This window comes from Apaloderma vittatum, unplaced genomic scaffold (genome assembly GCF_000703405.1).
Source record: "Apaloderma vittatum isolate BGI_N311 unplaced genomic scaffold, ASM70340v1 scaffold11182, whole genome shotgun sequence".
Classification (NCBI taxonomy): domain Eukaryota; kingdom Metazoa; phylum Chordata; class Aves; order Trogoniformes; family Trogonidae; genus Apaloderma; species Apaloderma vittatum.
Genome location: NW_009701946.1, coordinates 22,416 through 39,191, shown reverse-complemented (window position 1 = coordinate 39,191; position 16,776 = coordinate 22,416). Strand labels below are relative to the sequence as shown.

General features: G+C 43.1%; 1 protein-coding gene across 1 annotated transcript; it reads left to right on the top strand.

Annotated features, from left to right (window-relative positions):
• Positions 1 to 1,370: 1,370 nt before the first annotated feature.
• LOC104281370 (cytochrome P450 2J6-like) lies at positions 1,371 to 16,058 on the top strand. Its single transcript, XM_009879343.1, has 9 exons — positions 1,371 to 1,541; positions 2,866 to 3,028; positions 4,161 to 4,310; positions 5,395 to 5,555; positions 6,753 to 6,929; positions 8,670 to 8,811; positions 11,008 to 11,195; positions 12,326 to 12,467; positions 15,880 to 16,058. Exons 1-9 carry the CDS (start codon positions 1,371 to 1,373, stop codon positions 16,056 to 16,058), a joined length of 1,473 nt encoding a protein of 490 aa, XP_009877645.1.
• Positions 16,059 to 16,776: the final 718 nt, after the last annotated feature.

The following is a 16,776-nucleotide window of genomic DNA, read 5'->3' as shown; positions in this document are numbered from 1 at the left end:
GCTGGTTTCAGCATAATAGTGGACAGTTGTACCCAACTTGCGCTGGTTTTATCAAAGCCACGGAGCCCACCTCAGCCCACTTCAGAGCGTCCTGTGAGTTTTGCACAGATAAGGTCACAAAGTCCCCACTTTTCCTGCTGTCTTCACTGTATAATGCAGACATGTAGGTACCTACAGTAGCTGCAAAGTTTGGCCAAACAAAGGTGATAGATTGATACCACTGAGTCACTTTACTTTCTTAATGTTGCCAGGTTTGCAAAATACTGCATTTATGTGCGCGTCGGAGGGCAGGGCAATTTCTTGTTCAGGCTTGTGCTTCAATTTTAGTGAAGACACTTTCTCTTCGCAATGTGAGATTGGATTCCCTGGTAATTGACACATAGTGTTTTCTCTTGTGTTTCAAACTAGGCATGAATCCCTTCCTTAGCAGAGGACAGGTTTCTGATGCCTGTAAACTTATTGATAACTGGTAATAATAGCCAAAACTGATAAAAAAATGTAGAAAAAATGAAGCCTTCACTTAGGTTACATACTTTAAAAAAAATACTTTAAAAAAGGAGAAAATAATTACTAATGAAAATTTATATTTAATGCATTGAAAATATAACATATTTTAATATTCTGATTAAAAAATAATTGTAATGTGAGTTTTTAAGTGTTATCTGTATGTCATTAACTCTCACTTGATTAAACCATTATGTGTTCCATTTATTGGAGAAAAGGTTAAACTGAACACTTCAGGCCAATTTTTCAGAAATTGCATATAACACTTTTGTCCTCAAATTGCATGCTTAGTCTGCAACTACTGTTGGGTTTGCCTGTGTGAACTGTGTGTACTGGTAGGCAAATCTGAATTTGCAACCACATTTAAAGGTAAGTTAAATAACATTTGTGACTAGAGTGCCTGGAGGGCACTGATATGTAGCACTCATAATCTGAATTCAGGGATTCTGAGATGAAGAGCTATGTATGTGTTAACGGCAGGTGAAAGCAGGTGTCACTCATCTCATAGCCAGTGGTCAACAAGGGCTCTCACCTGGTGTCATTCCAGTTGAGATCTCCCAGTACACACCAGTAGTTCCCCAACAAAATCTTCAGGACAAACAGCTTGAGTACAAGCGATTCCATGTTTTCATGCTGTGGCTTGCTGTAAGCAGGTAGGTTTTCTTTTAGCCGGGGATGAGCTGGATGTATCTCAGTATGGGAAAGGTACGGGGTGCCGGAGAAGGGCAGGCAGTGATAAAGAGGGAGGGACAGAGGGAGGGATAGGAACACAGACTTTTCAGAACTCATTCTGCAGCGACAGAACAAGACAGATGATCACCTTTTCCAAGCTCCAGTACCAGACAAGCTCATAAATCGTCTCTGAAATGCTGACAATAAGTCAAGCTTTTGCAGTTCTGATCATTTTTTTATTAATAGCTGAGTTTTTCAAACTGCGAAAGGCATGCAAGCAATTCCCCCCTGGACCAACTCCTCTCCCATTGCTTGGAAACTTGGTGCACCTGAAGTTTCAGTTTCACCGGGATCTTCTGATGGAGGTATTACTTTTTAAGATGCTCTTAACTGGCTAATTTTAGTCACAGCTTAAAGAAAATTGATGTGTTAATAGCAAAGTGAAGCTTGTAAGCCTTAGAAAGTTACAGACAAGGTATGGACATATAAAGATCTCCTTGATTCCTGCATTTAGGTCACCATCTCACGTGGAATATGCCATCTTCTAGAGAATCTTGAAGTCCTTGAGAATCAAATAAACCTGGGGACAGGGTTTCTGACTTGCTATTAGAGTCAGAGAATACCAGTAATCTAAAAGATGTTTCTCCACTGCTTCTAAGTCCATATGTGTTACTTTTAAAAAATCTGATGTCCTAGCATTGTCTAATTTGATCACAAAATGGGTAATACGGTGCACAGGTATGTATGTTTGCAATGCAGCCAAGGGCATATACTCCCCATCTTCCAACACCTCCTTAAAATCATTTGTTTGCCACTTATTTTTAGAGACCGCTGCTCCTCCCCTATACCCTGGCAGTAGCTTTTCTAGTGGTTTGCACTAATTCGGGTCTATGCTGGAGACAGTGCACACAGCTCATTGAGTGCATTGCAGGCTCAGGCAGGCAGCGATGCTGTAACCTAAAAGCTGGTACCTAAAGAATTATAAGGAGAAGCGAGTGACTAGTGTGATCGATTGGATGTAATTCTGGTGGCATCTTAGACACAGTCTACCAGCTCGTTTGTATCATTGTGGGTGTGATGGAAGAGAGTCCCCTTCTCAGACAAAGATTTTCCACAAATGATTGAATTTCTTCTGTCAGACAACGCTTCCTGCATGGACACCTCTGCTGTCTCCAATGGTCAGTGCTCTCCTCGGTAGTGTGAGGAAATCCTGGCCTCAGCTGCAGCCCACTGGTACCTCTTGGCTGGCTCTGGCTCCATCTCCTCCCCCAGAGCACATGGATGGAGCAGGTTTCATCAGTTGGTTTCCTTTGTAAAAGGAAGGGTTAGACGAAGGCACAGAGCTCCAGAAAGGTGCAGAGCATGGCTATTCCATAAACAAGGTACAAATGTTGGCATTGTCTCTGATGTAACATAAAATGCAAAGTCGTCTTTCTTTTGCTGTGGAGTTGCTGCAGCCTGTGCTGTGAAAAGAAAATTACTTCCTCCTGCAGTAAATGAAATTGACTGCAGAAAGCCTTGTTCTCAGAAAAAACCCCAATCTTTTTCTGCTTCCAGATATAAATATATTTATGGGGATTATGTTCTCAGCACAAAACTGGCCATTGGGCCAGTGAGTAGTAGGTGAAGTGTCTGTTTGAGATGTAAGGAGTTTCATCTGCTCTTTTCTGGCACCTTTTCCACTTACAGCTCGCAAAAACTCATGGTAATATATATACTTTGTGGTTCGGGTGGAACCCTATCATCATACTGAATGGATATCAAGCAGTGAAGGATGGCATGACTACACACCCTGACGATGTTTCTGGGCGGATGGTGTCTCCTTTCTTCATGGCCATGGCCAAAGGAAAAGGTGGGATTTTCTTGCCATACATAGTGCACAGGAATGTTGACTTGGCAAACTACTCTGTCTACTCTCCTGTTCAGGATACTCTTCTATCAGATACTGTCCATGTCCTCCATTGGCTCTTGAGAATAACTATTTCCCGTGATGCCTTTCGGACTGAGCTGTCCCAAGCCTGGGAAACACTCCAAATCAGGTTGTTTCTAGGTAACCTCTTTGCTGTGTTCAAGATATATGAAATCCCAGCTCAGAACTCAGCAGTCTTGCTCTTCTTATAGAATAAATAATTTGCTGAACGTGATTATGCTGTACATTACATGAATGCAAAGCTTGTTTGTATGCTTGGTAACCGAGTATATTATGGCTACCAGTCACCTCCCGTCATGAGCAAGAGATCTATAACATTCTCCTTTAGAAGTCTCATTGCTGTGTTTGCAGGCACTCTTGAACATTTGACAAATAACTTTTGATTGTGAGAACGCCTCCTACACACAAAACCCCACTTCTCCTTAGCGTATTCCAGCAGTTTGCAGCCTTTTCTTTCTCCTCCCCCGTATTTGCTATACCAAAGCAATCACAGACTGTTTAAAAGTAGGTAGAGTATCACTATCACAGCAGCAGTTCAGGGCTCTTCAGGTAACCACCAGTGTAATTTAACCACCAGCAGAGTGGTCTCCCTTCCAGAGGAGAAACAGGGCTCGCATGTCACTTATCCTTCACCTTCATGCCCTCCACCAAGAAGCATCACGTTAATTGATCTATATTTCCATGAGCATACCCTGTCCCTGTACGCTATTCTGTAAAAATTCATCCAGTTATCCCTATCTTGAGTGTAATCACTTGAGTACAGTTAAAACAAATCATCTAAAAAGGCATCTTAAGGTTGTGAGGTTTCTAAGACATCAGGAAATGGAGCAGTCAGCAAATCCTTAGACTGCTCTTTTCAAAGAGCAACTGCAATCAATATTTAAGAACATGTGGTCTAGTTATAATCTGGGTACGTTTGGCTATGATTTCTGGTTACTGATAATGTCACTTAAAGATAGTTGTATCACATAGTATTCTATGATTTACTCCATGTATTTTATAACATATTTTTAAATGGTTCGTTCATGTGTATGGCAAATATTAACACCCTCAGGTATCATACTGGCAAGTGGTCGCTCCTGGAGGCAGCAGAGGCGCTTTGGTATTATGACTCTACGCAGTCTGGGAATGGGGAAAAAAGGCCTCGAGTATCGAGTGCAAGAGGAGGCCTCTCATCTGGTGGAGTTCTTTGTGAACCTGAAAGGTATCTATGTGCTAACAAATCAGACAGTTTTTAGTCTTGGATCCATATCTTCAGTATGCAAACTCACCTACCCCTTTCTGGGGTCAGGGCAGGTCTGGACTGGTGCATCCAAACTTAGCAAAGCCCAAAGAGCAGTTAGAGCTCTGTATCACAAGTGCAAATTTCTTTCTTAAAAATGCTGTTCAGAAAACCTAGAAAAGTTGGGAACTTCTGAAATTCCATCTCCATGGGCTTATCATTTGTCTGTGATATTAATGTATGAAGATACTATGTCACTGACCTGGACAGCCAAGCCCTTCTCAAGCTGCCTATGACAGGTAATTAAAGAGTATCGCAGAGCATAGTTGTTTCTCTAAATTTCAATTACATTAGGTGCCATGAAGTAAAGTGGATATTTTAGTGTCTGACTGGCTAAGTAACTGTTGGCAAGAGAATCAAAGAAAGTATGAGGTGGGAGGGAATTTCAGGAGATTATCAGCTTCTTCTTAGTGTTGAAGCCAGGATCAGTTCTATCCAAATCTTTTTTGACTGATATCTGTCTCATAACTTTAAAAAAATTATCAGAGAGAGATATGATGATCGATTGTTCATAGCTGAGACTCTAATAATTTTATTATGCATACTTTGCAGTTTCATCCTTCTATTATGCTTCTTAAATCTTCCTAAGTTCCTTCAGTCTTTCTTCCTAAGTAGTTTTTTACGTTTTTGAATATGTCACTGTCTTCTCTTAGTTCATCTCCAGTGACATTTTATCCTTCTTGCATTCTGACTTGTCATCTTCCACACAGCCGAGATGGCAGATTTTATGATACCCTCTAATGGATCTTAGTTGTATAACGTTTTTTTCACAGGAAGGGCTATGAGATTGTTTTAGAGCTATGAGGAAACAGTTTAACAGTGTCCTTTGCTCCAAGACTACATTTTGTTTTCATAAATACCTATTAATGCTACATTGTTATCCCCATTCAAGCCCCAGCTGGGTAAAGAGGATATTTTATGTAATCTCTAATAACATCTTGTCCTGTCTGCATAAGAAACACCTGAAGAAAACACTGAGAGTGAATACTAGTTACTGTGTTTGCAGGAAAACCTGTGGATCCTTCTTTCCCTCTTTTTCATTCTATTTCAAACGTAATTTGTGCTCTGGTTTTTGGATATCACTTCTCTGATGAGGACAAAACCTTCCATGAACTGATCAGTGCCACGGGGAATTTATTCAAATTTGCCGGCAGCTTTACTCATCGGGTGAGTAAATAATATGCTATCTTTTTTTTTCTGAAATGGATAGAAAATGGAAGTGTGAATACAAAAACTGGTCTTCACTAAATGCAGAGCAACTGGCAAATGCAAACTGGCAACAATGAGGTGTCCTTTGGGACCTTATTACTGCCTCCTTGGTTTTGAGTCCATTTTTAAGAAGTCTCTTGTTTCTTGCAAGTTTAGGGGACACTTCTCTGTTGACTTCTGGCTTTACATCTTTCAGCATTTCGGACACTGTCAATAGAAACTTTTAAACCTAATTTGAGACTAGAGTTTGTAATAAATCTGAACTCTGTGGTGCTGCTCTTCTCACCTCTATTCTCTCCTCTAAAAAAGGATGTAACAGAATTTACTGTTCCGCTTTTACTACTCTGCAAATTGTATGATCACAACTTTGGGTTTTTTTCTGTATCACAAATAATAATACATCCATTATGAATCTTTGCATTACTTCATGAGAGCTCACAATTCACATGTTACAGAAACAAGACATATACTCTCAGACAGCCTCACAATTTAAATTCAGTCAGACATTTTTTTGGTGGGTACCTCCCGCAACATACCATAAAGCCAAACTTTTTTTAAGAAAAAAGAGTGGAGATGGAAATGCTGTTTGCTTGGCAGGGTGGAATGGCAGATGCTACAAAGAGAACCATCCAAGCCAGAGGACAATACTTTGAGCTGTCAAAGTACTCTCAGCAGACTGAAAGGGCAGTATTTCTAACCATCAGAACAATTATTGGTCCTGTAGCAGTTACAAGGACTCTGATGGAGGAAATTAAATTAACTCTTAAAGCGATACCCAGTCTACACTCTTTTTCTGTGGGCTCCACAAATTCCATCAGACACTTGGGGCTGCAGACTTGTTAATCTTAGCAGCCACACAGTATCTAGAAAGGACATCCTTGCATTTTGAGTGTGTGGGAATAAGGTCTTCTAGTGCATTAGTCAAGTAAACTTCCTGGCATGAGCGGTGTGTTGTCAGTACTGCCTTGACCCCCAGAAGTGTGTCAAAATTACTAGCAATGTATTCCCACGGCAAAAATCTACTCAAAGCAATGCTCATTGGTTTATTCCACTATCAACATGTCCAGAGAGGACAATTCAGCCTTTTGGTGTTTCTAAAAGCAGCTCTGCTACTGACAGATAATTCACTCTCCCTCTTGTGTGTCACTCCTGCAGCTGTACGAAATCCTACCTGGGCTGATGTCCCATCTGCCTGGTCCTCATAAGAAAGCGTTATCGTCCTATGATGTCCTGAGTTCTTTTGCAAGGAAGGAGATCAGAAGACATGTGGAGAGAGGGATACCAGACGAACCACAGGATTTCATTGACTTTTACCTGGCTGAAATAGAGAAAGTAAGTGTTCGTTCTGCCTGATCACACATTTCTGGAATATAAAGCCAAACAGACCATTATGTCACCCAGTATGATCCCTTCTATCATAGTTTCTTACATGTGAATACAGTAGCTTAGGACTTACTAACAGAAAGGCATCCAGTTATGTGTTTTGGTTGCATGAACAAATCACCACAAAGTATGTTAGAGTGTGAACTCATGAGCTATCTTCTGCTTTCTATAAATAACCATGTGTATACCTCAGTCCTGCAGTAAATATGAGGCAGTTTATGCCTGCAGGTTACATAACTTAGGTAGATCACCTCATCTTCTACAGCAGGGTGCCTCAAGTTTACAACTGGATTAAATATGCGTATTTGCCTTAAAACAGCTAAAGTGCTTCTTTGAGTTTCAGTGTGTGTCCTAACACTGGTTGTCCTTGTGCCACACAACCGTGTGGTTCCTCCCTTGGGAGGGAACCATTCATTGAGGATCTTACCTTTTTTGGAAACTCTCTTAGGTCCTGGTCTGAGGAGATTCTCCACTCTTTAAAGGATTCCCAGGCTATCTCGAAATCCCTTGGTATCATTCCTGCAGCATCAAAAAGACAGTAGTCCTTCCACTTCCAGGCCAGTCCCTTTCAGCAGTTGCGCCTCAGCAATCCCAGCCTACTCGATCATTTAGCCAAGCTTGGAACAGGTATTTTATGCATCTCACCTGTCAGCTTTCTTGGCAGATGGATGCTGTCACCAGCAGGTCCTAAAATGGGATGCATTTGGAGGTCCCAAGCCTGTTCTCCCTGTTACTTCTGATTTCCCCACAGTTTGGAACACAGTTAGCTTGGCATCTATATTCAAGTTGGAGGGGCCTAGGACACAATTTCACAAACAATGCCATAATAAACTGTTAATTGTCTTCCCTGCCCAGGCTATTATTTTCCGTAGCAAGAACTAGGCTCTCCTAAGAGCACTAGAGCTTCTGCTTCAAACATAGTCATTTTGGGATACTTTGGGGAGCTAAAAGAAGCATCTCTTTCCTAGGGTAGATGAGTTTATGTAGCTTCTACCTCTGGTCATAAGCTCTCAGCTAGTCAGACTGCCATGTTCTCAGAGGCTTGGCTTATGGGCTCTGGAAGGATCTGATACATCCTCTTGTGCATTATATCTGAATGAGCACAACAAGACTTACTAGAACAAGAAAACAGAGGCAAAGATGCAGCTTTCTCTGGTATCAGGTGTTTATTTTAAAGTGGTTTTGTCTAATGTAATTTCCTTATTATAAGAAGAAAATACTTGGGTACCTTTCTCCCACCAGTTCACATCTGTCCTGAACTGAGAGAATAGATTACTCTCAAGATGTTCAGTTGAGATCCTTTTCAGATAGGTTTTCCTTTGATATTTGCTGGCACCATTTGATAGCATACTGGAGAGACTAAGGCCTAATGACTGACACATTGTGGGGCACTTGTTTAGAATTACACTTTAGGCTAACTGCAAAACTTGTAGTGCACTTTAAAGTTTTTGTAATTAAGTCAGCAGGCCTAAAATTGCCTGGTTTTAAATGAAAGAATATTCTGCTTCATGAAAAAGAGCAATGCAGACTTACCACATCCATCTGGGAAACTTAATTTCATCAAAAACTGTAATTTTTGAATATTCTTTGCCCATGTGCCAGCTGTGAAAATAAAGGCTCTCACATGGAAGGCATAGAGGATGACCTAACTCTTATGCTTTAACTTCAACTTTTTATCATCATCTACAGTGTAAAGATGGAGTCAAGCCCAAATACGATGAAGACAATTTGATATGTGTTATAAATGATCTTTTCCTCGGTGGCTCAGAGACCTCAAGCACAACATTGTATTGGGGACTGCTCTACATGGTGGTGAATCCAGACATCCAAGGTGAGAGGGATTCCTGCTCTGAAATGCTGTGGGTGCTACAAATGTTAATGATGGCTGAATACGATGAGCTGCAGGCACAAAAGCCACTACTTGAGCCTGGCTCTCGATCTCTGAAAGCACAAAGGTTGGCAGCAGAGGAAAAAAATCAGAGGCCCATCCTATGTGACAAAGTGAGGCAGCTGAAGGCACTTGCAGTGAGATAGAAGTGAGCTCTTTGCTGTGACAAGTCGGCGGGGTGCTGTGTGGAGGGTTTGCACACTGTCTGATGGCTGCAGGGACAGAGATTGGAGCTCTGCGTCCGGTCTGCACTAGACAGGTATGAGGAGTGCTAAACCAGCTTCGCTGTATTTGTCACAAAGTTTGTCACAAAGTTGTGCCTCCTGGCACAACATTTCTTCCTGAGCATGTGAACACTTCTAGCAACCCAATGGCCAAGCCAGCTGGACACATCTTGGCAGATTATGAAGGGCTGCAGGTTGTCCTAAGGAAGCCCGTGGTCCTGGTAGAGATAGCTCCTCTTCCTGTATCTTTCTCATCAGGAAACAGAGAGATGGAAAATAATGTTCCCAGTGCAAATCCATATACTTCCTTGAAGAATGCAGTGACTCCTTTCTGGTTTAGCTGAGTGCAGGGCTAGGCCGTGGGCATCCATGAAGCGTGGGTTGCCCAAGGGTGGCCTCAAGGTTTCAGTAGAGTATATTCAGCCTGAAACTGGCTGATGGTGTTAGCATCTAGTCTTCAAATAATCAGTTATGTTTGTTGCAGTTTGTTCACAAAGCAGCACATGAGCCTTAGGAGAAAACAAAACATAGATATGGAACATCTGCAAAGGATGGAAAGACTGTATAAAGACAAAAAAATGAAACTTAAGGGGATGACTCTGGCTGCCTGTTATGTAGAGGTGGGTTTTTAGGCAAGAACTGCTGGCAGTACACACAAACTGCCCCTGTCTAAGTTAATATTGCAGAAGAGGTTGCTTATTCACTACAACTACCTGAAAGGAAGTTGTAGGAAGGTGGATGTTGTTCTCTTCTCCTAAGTAACAAGCAATACAAGAAGAAATGGCCTCAGGTTGTGCCAGGGGAAGTTTAGATTGGATATTAGGAAAAACTTTTTCAGAAAGGTTTGTTAAACGTTGGAACAGGCCGCCCAAGGAAGTGATGGAGTGACCACTCCTGGAGGTAGTTAAAAGATATGTAGATGAGGTGATTAGGGATATGGTTTAGTGGTGGAATTGGCAGTGCTAAGTTAATGGTTGGACTTGATAACTTTAAAGATCTTTTCTAACCAAAATTATTCTATGATTATCCAATCAGCATAATTTCCATGAATGTCTCTCCTCTGTAGCTACACGCTGAGCTTCCTCATCTGCATCTATGTCAGGAACATCTACGTCAGAAAGGATATGGCCAGGGCTTAAGGAGGACCCCAGTACTCCTGGAGCTGTTGGCTCGTCCACCTGCTGTGCTTGAGCACTGAAAGCAAGAAAAACACGAGTGCAGTGCTGACAATAAGGACCAACTGAGGTCGCGGGTTCAATTCCTACTCAGTCCCCATGTGTTGCCTGGTCTAGTCGAGAGGTGGCGTCCCTGCCCATGACAGGGAGGTTGGACTAGATGATCTCTAAGGTCCCTTCCAGCCTAGGCCATTCTATGATTCTATGATTCTCTCAGCCTCAGCAGGAGGCTGAAAAAGTTGAGTCATTGAGGGGAGATTTGGATCCAAGGCTTTAGGCTGATTCAGGTGTTGTGTTTTATTCACATAGTATGTTGCCATACTTGGACCAGCTCTGCTCAACTCATCCCTTGCACTGGGAGGTAATATCTGAGGCGTTTATGTCAATTTTGCAAACGAGATTTAGATTCTGAGATAAACTAAGTAATCCCTAAATACCTCCAAAACCTGGAGCTGAGTGACCCGCCCTACACCCGCCAAGTATTCTGTAAGATAGATGTCAGAGCTGGAGTAAGTATAGTATAGTCCTTGCTCATGAATTTGGACCCCACTGTTGGGATGTTTTTCCTGTTTATTTTTATTTTCATATATTAAACTGGGGCATTAAATCATATTAAAATCATATTATAGACTTACTGTGCCATGCTGAAATAACACATTTTCCTGTTGCTGTAAGAAAGGAGACCAGCTAAAATATTTTATGAATTTTTCCCATCTAAAATGATGAATATTTCTCCACAGAGAAAGTGCAGAAGGAGCTGGATGCTGTTTTGGGTCCTTCGCAGTTAATTTGCTATGAGGATCGGAGAAAACTGCCCTATACAAATGCTGTGGTTCATGAGATCCAACGCTTCAGCAACATCGTCTTTGTCGGCATGCCCAGGTTGTGTGTGAGGGACACAACATTGCTAGGATTCCCCGTCAAAAAGGTACAGACACATTTTCAGCCGCTCTTCTTTCTTCAGCAAAGAGACATTTAGCTTTTCTTCCAGTTTTGCAACCTATTTTCCACCTATAAACTGTTCTCCGTATAACCCGGAAACATGCTCTCTGGGGAAGGGTTACCATTTGTGGCTCCAGGAGCAAAATAAGTCCCTCGCCCAGCGTGCTGGTGCTCAGACAGCTGATCAGACTCCTGCCCCTGCCACAGAAGCCCTGAGCTCCTGCCCTGCTGATCAACAGCACAACTGCAGAGACCACCTCTGGGGATGGACTAAGAGAAGCTCGTTTGCCAAAGCACTGGTTAAGACATGCCTGCTCAGTTTGGCACTGCCAGCATTCCTGGGATGAAGGAACGCTTGTGAGAGGATGGCTCACAGCTCCACGTGAGCTAAGGGACCTGCTTGAGTCTGTTACAGCTGAAAGATGTCAGCTATGGCTGACAGTGAGGGAGTTGCTCCTAAATACTGCCTAAGACACGTGTTCATAGTCAATAAGGCATTTTTTAGAGTGACATAAGCTAAGCTGGATGCCAGTTCTCACTGTAAAACACCAGCAAGAAACAGAAATTGGCTGCTTTTATTGCAAGAGACATGGGAGAGGCCAGTACCATCACTGGCATCTGGGACTGGCCCCACCTAAGTTATTTTGTGGTGAAGGTTTCACTCTGTTCTGACAGCCAGGGAGCTAAGGCACACAAACTGGTCTGCTGGGAACAAACAGGAGACAAAAAGCTTACTGCTAAAAGGGCTCAGAGGTTGTTGTCAATGAACTAATGCAGTTATTTCTGGATGCATTTCTCTCTCAAGCCTGAAGGAAGTGTCCAACACTGGACCCTAATATCAATAAGAGAGTCAGCAGTAAAAGTGGTGACAATGCAGTTGTACCAACATCACTAATACTGCTAACACCCACTGAAACAGCTGCAGGGCTGAGAACTGATAATTTCTAAGTCAGAAAATGATCACAAACTCCAATATTCTAGGAAACTAGTTTTATAACCACATCATATCTGCTCATTACACGGAAATGGCAACAAGTGTCAGTTTTATCTGACAGACAGAAACTGACGGGTGAGAGGCTACCAGCTGGAACCCAATCTACTGTTTCTTCCTTGCAGGGCACCATAATTATGCCAAACATAGCATCTGTTCTATATGACCCTGAGCAATGGGAGACACCTCGACAGTTCAACCCTGGCCATTTTCTGGATAAAGAAGGAAACTTTGTAGCTCGAGAAGCCTTCTTACCCTTCTCAGCAGGTAAATGCACTGGTAGATTGAACTAACCCAACAGATTACATGAAGAGTACAGAATCACAGAACCACAGGATGTCAGGGGTTGGAAGGGACCTCAAAAGATCAGCTAGTCCAGCCCCCCTGCCAGAGCACAGTCTCCTACAGTAGATCGCACAGGAACACGTCCAGGCATGTTTTGAATGCCTCTGTTGTCCCAATGCTCTGTCACCCTCACAGTGAAAAAGTTTCTCCTAATGTTTGTGTGGAATCTCCTGTGCTCCAGCTTGCACCCGTTGCCCTGTGTCCTGTCACTGACATCACTGAGAACAGCCTGGCTCCATCCTCCTGACACTCACCCTTTACATATTTATAAACATGAGTGAGGTCACCCTTCAGTCTCCTCTTCTCCAAGCTAAAGAGACCCAGCCTCCTTCAGCCTTTCCTCACAAGGGAGATGTTCCACTCCCTTCACCATCTCTGTGGCTCTGTGCTGAACTCTTTCAAACACTTCCCTGTCCTTCTTGAACTGAGGGGCCCAGAACTGGACACAATATGCCAGATGTGGCCTCACCAGGGCCGAGTAGAGGGGTAGGAGAGTCTCTCTCGACCTATACCAGGATGCCAGTGGCATCCAGGCCATCAATGAATATATTGAACAGCACTGGTCCCAGTACCAACCCCTGAGGGCCTCCACTAGACACAGGCCTCCAACTGGACTCTGTCCCATTGACCAAAACTCTCTGACTTCTTCCCTTCAACGAGTTCACCACCTGCCTCGCTACCTGGTCATCCAGACCACACTTCCTCCATTTACCTATGAGGATGCTGTGGGAGATGGTGTCAAATGCTTTACTGAAATATAGATAAACCATGTCCACTGCACATCCACCATCCATCCATCTGGTTATGTCTTCATAAAAGGTTATCGGGTTGGTCAAACATGACGTGCCCTTGGCAAAACCATGATGACTGCTCCTAATGACCCTCTTATTCTTGACGTGCCTAGAGGCAGTGCCAAGGATGAGTTGTTCTATCACCTTTCCAGGGATGGAGGTGAGGCTGACCAGTCTGTAGTTACCTGCATCCTCCTTCTTCCCTTTTTTAAGACTGGAGTGACGTTTGCTTTCATCCAGTCCTCAGGCACCTCTCCTGTTGCCCACGACTTACCAAAGCCTAGCAATGACACCTGCCAGCTCCCTCAGCACTCAGGACCCATGGGTTTGTGGATGTTCAGGTTGCCTAACTGATCCCTAACCCAGTCCTCATCAACCAAGGCAAACTTCTCCTTGATCCTGACTTCCTCTGGGGACTCGAGGACCTGGGGCTCCTGAGGACAGTCTCCAGCAGTATAAACAGAGGCAAAGAAGGCATTCAGTAACTCTGCCTTCTTTCTGTCCAGGCCTACATTGCCTCTAGGGTTAGTTTTATCGGCAATATATTTGAAGAAGCCTTTTCTGTTGTCCTTGACCTCCTTTGCAAGGTTTCATTCCAAGGAGGCCTTAGCTTTCCTAGTTGCCTCCCTACATCCTCTGACAACAGTCTTAAATTCCACTGAAGGGGCCAGCCCCTCCTTCCATGATCTATTGAATCTCTTCTTCTACTTGAGTTTGCCCAACGGTTCCCTGTTTAACCTGGCTCTCCTGGCTCTCTTTCTCGAGGAAGTGTGAGACTATCGTATTTCTTCAGATAATGTCTTCTGTCTCTGCTGTTTGCTACTTTTAAAGAACAGTAATGGCCTTTTTCTGCCAACAAGGTGCTTCTGTGATGCCAGAACCCAAATCATCCTTAGGCCACTGTAGTGGGAATACCAGCCAAACTCCTGAGAGTGATAGCTATCCACAGGTTTTGTCTGTAGTATTCTTTATATATGCACATTTTTTTCTGAGAAGCAATGTGTCTTGTGTGTACTAGAGTTACTTGTAATCCATTTTAAATGAACAAACTGCAAGAAAAGCAAAATGCATCCTGGTAAACAAAGGATTAAGCTCTTGCTTATAGAACTGAAAATCTAGTTGCAAAAGAAGGAAATAGGCCAACTGCATCCTGGGATATATCAAGAGAAACGTGGTCAGCAGATCAAGAGAGGTGATTCTCCCCCTTTACTCTGCTTTTGTGAGACCCCACCTCGAATACTGCATCCAGTTTTGGTGCCCCCACCGTAAGAGGGACGTGGATCTGTTGGAGCGTGTTCAAAGGAGGGCCACAAGGATGATCCAGGGGCTGGAGAACCTCTGGTATGAGGACAGGCTGCGGGAGCTGGGATTCTTCAGTCTCAAAAAGAGAAGACTTTGGGGGGACCTAATAGCTGCCTTCCAATACCTGAAGGGAACCTACAGGAAGGCTGGGGAAGGACTTTTTACAAGAGTTTCCACTGGTAGGACAAGGGGAAATGGGTTTAAGTTGAAGGAGAATAGATTTAGATTGGATCTTAGAAAGAAATTCTTCAGTACGAGGGTGGCAAGACTTCGGAATAAATTGCCCGGAGATGTTGTGGCTGCCCCCTCCCTGGAGGTGTTCAAGGCCAAGTGGGATGGAGCCTTGAGTATCATGATCTAGTTGAGAGGCGTCCCTGCTCCCCAACAGGGAGGTTGGACTAGATGATCTCTAAGGTCCCTTCCAGCCAATGCCATTCTATGATTCTATGAAATAAGATAACAACAAGCAGTTAGGGATCACACTTAACAGTAAAGTTCCTACTCTGTTCATTTTTGGTTTAGTTTCTATGCTGATATAGCAGAGTAGTCACATAGATGTTTATCCAGGAGTGGTTTATTAATGCAAATGGATTTTTTTTTCCTTTTATTTGTCTGCTAATCTGAAAACATGACTGTATTATTCACCTGTTCTGCTCATGCCGTTGGTTCTAAGGAGGAGCCCTTGGAAGTTAACAAAATCCCGATCGGTCCCCATGTGTTGCCTGGTCTATTCGAGAGGTGGTGTCCCTGCCCATGACAGGGAGGTTGGACTAGATGATCTCTAAGGTCCCTTCCAGCCTAGGCCATTCTATGAATTGGCATCTTGCTTTGCCTGAAAAATGACCAAGCCTTTGTTTAATTGCAAATGCCATTACCAACTAATTTTGATCTCTTGCCTTTAACCCACTAAGAAAGCATGTGCAAACAGCTGATAGATTCTTTGTGTATGACCCTGAAGCTCAGTGTCTCTCGTAAAAAGAAAATACTTTTCTGCCAAGTCAACAAAAGTCGAGAAAGAAGTGATGGTGGTACCTCAGGGATTTTCACAGAGATTTGCATTTAGTGTTGGATGGGACATTGGATGGGATCTGTCTGAGAAAGAGCTCACTAAGATGATACAGCTTTCATGATCCCGGCCTTGAACAAAAAGAACCCTCTTGGTTATAAGAAGAATGAACAAAGTGATAATGAAACTGAAAAATTCCTAGATAGTCACTGTCCTTCTCCTCGTCCTTCTGCAGGGCACCGCGTGTGTTTGGGGGAGCATCTAGCGAGGACCGAGCTCTTTATTTTCTTTGCCAACCTGCTGCGGGCATTCACCTTCCGGCTCCCTGAGGGGGTGACGAAGATCAACACAGAGCCCATTTTTGGGGGTACACTGCAGCCCCAGCCGTACAGGGTTTGTGCTGTTCCACGCTAGGCTGCATCACGACTCAGTCCAGCACGAGACAGTTGCCTTTATCTCAGTGAATTTCCTCTTAAATGTATAAAACTTCTACTAGCCAGGATATTGATGTCAGTCTATTCCAGGGCTACTCGGAAAGTGGATGCAAACCAAGATCCAGACTACCAGTACTTTTGGTCTGGTCCTTGTGAAAGTCCCAGATATTCTCATAAGGATCTTAAACATTTTCTCCTGATGAGAGCACTTGAAGCAGGATGCTGTGGTTCCCAGCCACCATGCTGTATCCTTGTCCTCACCAAGCAGAATCATCATGATGCTCACTCCTGAGCAAACCTTAGTAAAATTCAGCAGAGGATCTCAGCAAGAGATGAGTAGGTGTCATTTCTGTGAGTGGTTTGCTGACCTCAAGTAATTTGACTCTAGGAAACGCACTTTTAAAGTCCTATTTTGGTTTTACTGTCCTGCACTTTAAGTTGTTGACAGGTTGCAAATAAAAACAAACAAACAAAAAACACATCACCACCCCAAACCCAGGAAACATATTAGACTGTGGGTGCATTAATGTCTGAGTTTGATGTAAATATCTCCATCACAAAAGATAAAGAAAGTAAATCTAAGATTGAAGAAAGAAACTTAAATTTTGTGTTTACTAGCAATGTGAATGTGTGATTTGTAGCCTGATCGTTGTTAAAATGTATTGTCAAGTGGTTTGTTTGTTAGTTGGATTTTGTGG